Source organism: Conger conger, chromosome 7 (assembly GCF_963514075.1).
Source record: "Conger conger chromosome 7, fConCon1.1, whole genome shotgun sequence".
NCBI classification, from domain to species: domain Eukaryota; kingdom Metazoa; phylum Chordata; class Actinopteri; order Anguilliformes; family Congridae; genus Conger; species Conger conger.
Window position 1 is genome coordinate 56,734,518 of NC_083766.1, and position 5,000 is coordinate 56,739,517.

Below are 5,000 nucleotides of genomic sequence, written 5' to 3' on the forward strand. Positions count from 1 at the left end.
TAATGACTTTAAAATGTCAGATCTGTAATCTTCTCCTGTTTTTGACCTTCATCATGGGACAAGGTCAAACTCAATGCACTAATATATTCCGCTCTAAGAAACGTTTTGCTTTAATGAGCTTGAATTATTATTATTATTTTTTTTTGCTTAAGCCCACTTGACACTTTAAGATGCGTCTACTCCACCCCTTGTTCACTTTGCTTTATGACATCATAAAGAGCACACCATCTCCTGATCAATCTGAACCCTGATTTCTGATTGGCATAAACCAAGCAAAGCATGCTGGGATACATGGGTGCATGCTGTTTGAGAATTTAGTGTCGATCCTTACCGGGGGGTATGTCACAAAGCAGGATTACTGCGTTAACTGGATACGTGATAAGGTCGCAGAGTAAAACCCAGAACCCTTCCAAAGCCGGGACTGAAGTAGTTCCAGGTTTTACTGGGTGAAATTATCCAGCAAACTCCTGCTTTGAGATACATCCCGCTATTATTTTTTCAGGATTTCACCTGATGAGGTGCACCTCACAGTATAATAGAACTAAGTGAAGGAGGGGAGTTTCTACAGCCATCTGTGTGTGTGTGTGCTATTTATACAAAACAGTATAGATATCCCTCTGCCATGTCACAGAGTTAATGTGCAAATTCTGCATCGAGAAGCCATTGTTCTGTACCCCTTGTAAGAAATGAAACAGTGTGAACCAGGGCTTGCATTTTTCCCTAAAAGATCAGCTCTCGGTTGCCAAGTCCCATGATTTAGAACTCTTTTCAGAAATGAGCTTCTACATTGTAGGTGCTGTGGAAACGTAGCTACACCGGGCAGGGAAACAGGGAGAGTGGACGGGCATTGTGTTTGAGGGATGCAGTTTGGGGGGACTGGGGGGAGCGATGGGGCTTAGGGGTTAGCCAGGGTGGGGTGGGGGAAGGGCCTGGGGCCAGAGTTCGGGGCAGAGGGGGCCCCGTTTCTGAAGGGCCACGGACACACCTTTTCACAAAGCACACAACTACGCGGTGCGGAACCTAGCGCGGAGAGTGCAAAAGATCTTCCTGGAGGAGTTTACCGCATTCCACGTCCGTGGATAAGGACGAATCGGAGGAGGCGTTGGAGAGGCGGCGGGGCGGGGGCTTGGACTGCACCCCGTAATAGTAACAAAAGGCCTTGGGCGCGGGGCAGACAACGGAACAGGAGTCAAAACCGAAAAACGGAACACAAAGCAAAACAAGAAGATGAATGCATATGTACAGACGAATAGTAAAACATGGAAGACACGGCAAATAAAGTAAATAAACAGTTTGGACTGTCAGAAGACATGAAGGTGCGACTTCATGAATGAAAGAAAAGTACAAGCAAACAAGTTACAACAAAACTGTACAAACAAGAAATTCATGCATGAAGAACCGTATGGCTATTCAAGGCTCAGCTCCCCCACCAAAAACCCTTCTAAAAAGGCACCCAAAGAGCCAAGATGGTGGAGCTGTAGCAGGGCTGCCCAACCCTGTTCCTGGAGATCTACCGTCTTGTAGGGTTTCACCCAAACCCTAACAAAGCACACCTCATTCAACAGCTAGAGCAGGGCTGCCCAACCCTGTTCCTGGAGATCCAATTTCCTGTAGGTTTTCACTCCAGCCCTATCAAAGCTCACCTCACTCTACAGCTAGACATCTCATTGCAAATTAGTAGAATCAGGAGTGCCAAAAGAAAACTAAGGCTGAATTAAATAACAAATTAGGGCGGAAATGAAAACCCATGGGATAGTAGATCTCCAGGAACAGGGTTGGGCAGCAAGTTGGAGCATATTATTCAGCCTTCTGAGCTGTGGGAAATTAAGTCTTACCCAGACCAATATTAATTACATTCCGAACATAAAAGTGTATTCTGTAACTTTTCCACTATGGTCTGCCTAATTTGTTTACGTCTGGAAATATCAATGCCGGGGTATTCTCAAGATAGAAGACATGTCTCATTTCAAATATGAATTACCATTGGTAAATTAAAAGAGTCTTATTTATTGGAATATCCATGTTGCTATGACAACACCGTCAAATGAAAAATAACCTGAAATGTGAAGATTATGCAAGGATAAAACGGTCTACCGAAAAGTATCACAGTATAATTTTACTTTTATTTATTTTTCTACAGTCAAATTGAAATGTTGTACTGCAAAATTATGAAACTTTTGTTTTCACTAATCTGATAGTGGCATATACAGTGCCCTCCATAATGTTTGGGACAAAGACCGATCATTTATTTATTTGCGTCTGTACTCACCTCCTCGATGTCGGTGTTCTTGCGGGCTTTGTAGATGAACTCTCCGATGGCCACGAACACGGAGAGGACGAGGCCGGCGGCCAGCACGATGAAGATGCCCCCGATGTTCTCCACGCCCAGGGCGCTGGCCTCCTTGCTGTCCTCCTCCGGGCAGCCGTTGCCCCTCCACCACTTCTCCTTCATCATGTGGAGCTTCCCCTCCTCCTGCAGCTGCAGGATGGCGATGGTCACCTTGTCCCTGTAGGGAGAGCCTGCGCCGGGAGAGAGGGCGTTTATATCACCCGCTGTGTCCACGGCGTTGGGATACAGCGCACTCCGCTCACCCTCACCCAAACCCCTGTGCACTCTGCCCCAAACTCTGGCCCCAGGCCCTTCCCTCACCCCACCCAGGCCAGTCCTGAAGCCCCATCGCAAGCCCCATTCCTCAAACGCAATCCCCCCCACCCACTCTCACGGTTTCCCTGCTTGATGTAGCCACGTTTCCACAGCGCCTACAGATCACCTGTAGATGCTCATTCCAGAGAACTGTAGTTGGGGGAAATACATGCCTAGTTCACAAGGTTTCATTCGTTACAACGGGTACTCAGAATAAACATTGACTGTGACATGGCAGAGGGCTCTGCTCTGGTTTCGGTGCTGTGTGATTTGAATGTGATGGAGCGTGCAGGAATTTGTGAATTCACCTACAACAATAGTCTCTTTACCCATTTCTTCAGATGTTTTTTTTTTTTATGTTCGGACGCCAGGATAAACAGTCTCTTCAGCCAGAGCTTCCAGTGCATGCCCTGAGTGCTCTCCCAGGGCGTAGTGCTCTGGATTTCCAAACCGCAATGGTCTAGAGATCGCACTAGACGGCTCTCGTTGCTCTGATACTCAGAGAGCCTAAGAAAAGACTGGCAGGCTTTTTTGGAATGTCTTTTTGTCAACATTCTAGAAAGTCTCTGTTCTAGAACACCAGTGCTTTCAATTCAGAATTAGATTGTTCAGTTAAGAATATTCTAATCACATATTTGTGTTCTCACACCTTAAAGGGTTAATGTTCTTGTTTGTACACCTTAGATTACTGTCCAGTGGGGTACTTGTCAAGTAGTCAATCAAGTCTACACTACTTGCACTTCTTCCCTCCAGGGAATTAGCTGTCTGCACTTCGATCCCTAATCTTTCCACTTGTTTACATTGTGAATCTGGATAATGGCATTGGTTAAATGCCAGTGAAGTAGACAGGAAGAGAGAAAAATAGAGGGAAGGAGAGGGATAGAATGAGAGGGAGAGCAAGTGAGAGAAAGAGGGAGAGAGATTTAAATGGTCACAAAATGAGAATGGGGGAAGGAAGAAAGAAAAAGTGCTTTAAAATGCCCAATTAAGTGTTAGAAATTTAAACAGAGAGCCCCTTTGAGTATATAAATAAGAAATGATATATGAAGACTGAAAGGAAGCGGGAAGGAGAGAGAGAGAGAGGGAGAGGGAGAGAGAGAGAGAGAAAGATAGGGAGAGAGAGAAAGAGAGAGAGGGAGAGAGAGGAGAGATGAATCTTTAATTCAGAAAGCCCCCTTGGGCTGCTCTCTAAAAGAAAAACTGCATATAATTCACCTCGCAGTCATTACCGGACAGCCTTTTGTAATTGGAGCCTGAAATTACTTTCTGGATTTTCCAGTTAAAAATCATCAGTTGTTGAAAATGAATGGGCACTAGGGACAGGGGTTTAACTCGGATTCTCTGGGTGTACACACGTCACCTGCCCAGCGCCAATTCTGCGAAAGCTTCCAAATGCTTTTACCCCGTCAGGCTTCCCCTGAGAACCATCCCAGCTATCTTTTCACGGACACAATAGAGCAAAGTGCAGAAAAGACGCCCCACTCGCCCTGTCTTTTTTTGGACAAAATTGGCCGTCCAAAGATAAATGTACTTTTAGTCCCTTCACAGACGGACACTAGTCCCTGCTGGACAGTGAACAGCGCTAATGGTCCTGGTTGAAACCTACCAATAGGAGTTCCTACACCGTAGCCTTTAGAGTCTATCAGTCCTCCGATTTGCGTGAGGTTGCAGTTGCGCTGGCTGATGTATTCGATGCTGGTGGACTCCATGAGGAGGGCGTAGTCCGTGGTGAGCACTCTCTGAATGCCCTCCCGGTTGTTCTTCACCAGGGCCGTGCTTTTCCGGCTGCTCATGAAAGCCCACATCTTTTCATACGTGGAGATTTTAGATTTCTGAGAAAAGAGAAGAAACGGAATGAGACAAATTCACAAGCCTGGCGTGAGGGCAGGCAGGCGGGCGGGCGGACGTAAGAGCATTTCCCGCACGCGTTGTAACCCTTTCGAGAGAATGGAATGTTTTCTGGAGTGTTCTAGAACTCCATTGCTTTATATTACCAGTAGTGATTGTTGCATCACCATTAGAATGTTCAGTCAAGAACATCTAATCACATTTGTGACCTCACACCTTAAAAGGTTAATTGAAATCAATCTCAGCATTTGCCCTGCTGACTTAAATGTGTGGGCACGTGATCAGAGTCCCTTAGTTTGTTGAAGGCCAGGCTTGCTGCAGTCCTGGGTACTTTCTGGTCTGTGGGTAAATGGTAAGCCTAGACTGGCCGAATGGCCTGCTCTCCACATTAGTCATTCTTATGTTCTTATACATACAACATTCCAATGTGCGGCACGATTTAATGTGCTACAAAAACGACGCAATGCGAAAGAAATATGGACTCCGTTTTGAAGGTATGTCCACAGTG

The 5,000-nt window shown here is 45.9% G+C and overlaps 1 protein-coding gene across 1 annotated transcript in view; it reads right to left on the reverse strand.

Annotated features, from left to right (window-relative positions):
• The window catches only part of grik1a (glutamate receptor, ionotropic, kainate 1a), a 59,086-nt gene that overhangs the window by 2,495 nt on the left and 51,591 nt on the right, over window positions 1-5,000 (reverse strand). The window contains exons 14-15 of the mRNA XM_061248037.1: window positions 4,251-4,476; window positions 2,270-2,520 (exon numbers count right to left, since the gene is read on the reverse strand). Coding sequence (XP_061104021.1) covers window positions 2,270-2,520; window positions 4,251-4,476 — 477 coding nt within the window. The remainder of the gene's footprint in view (window positions 1-2,269; window positions 2,521-4,250; window positions 4,477-5,000) is intronic.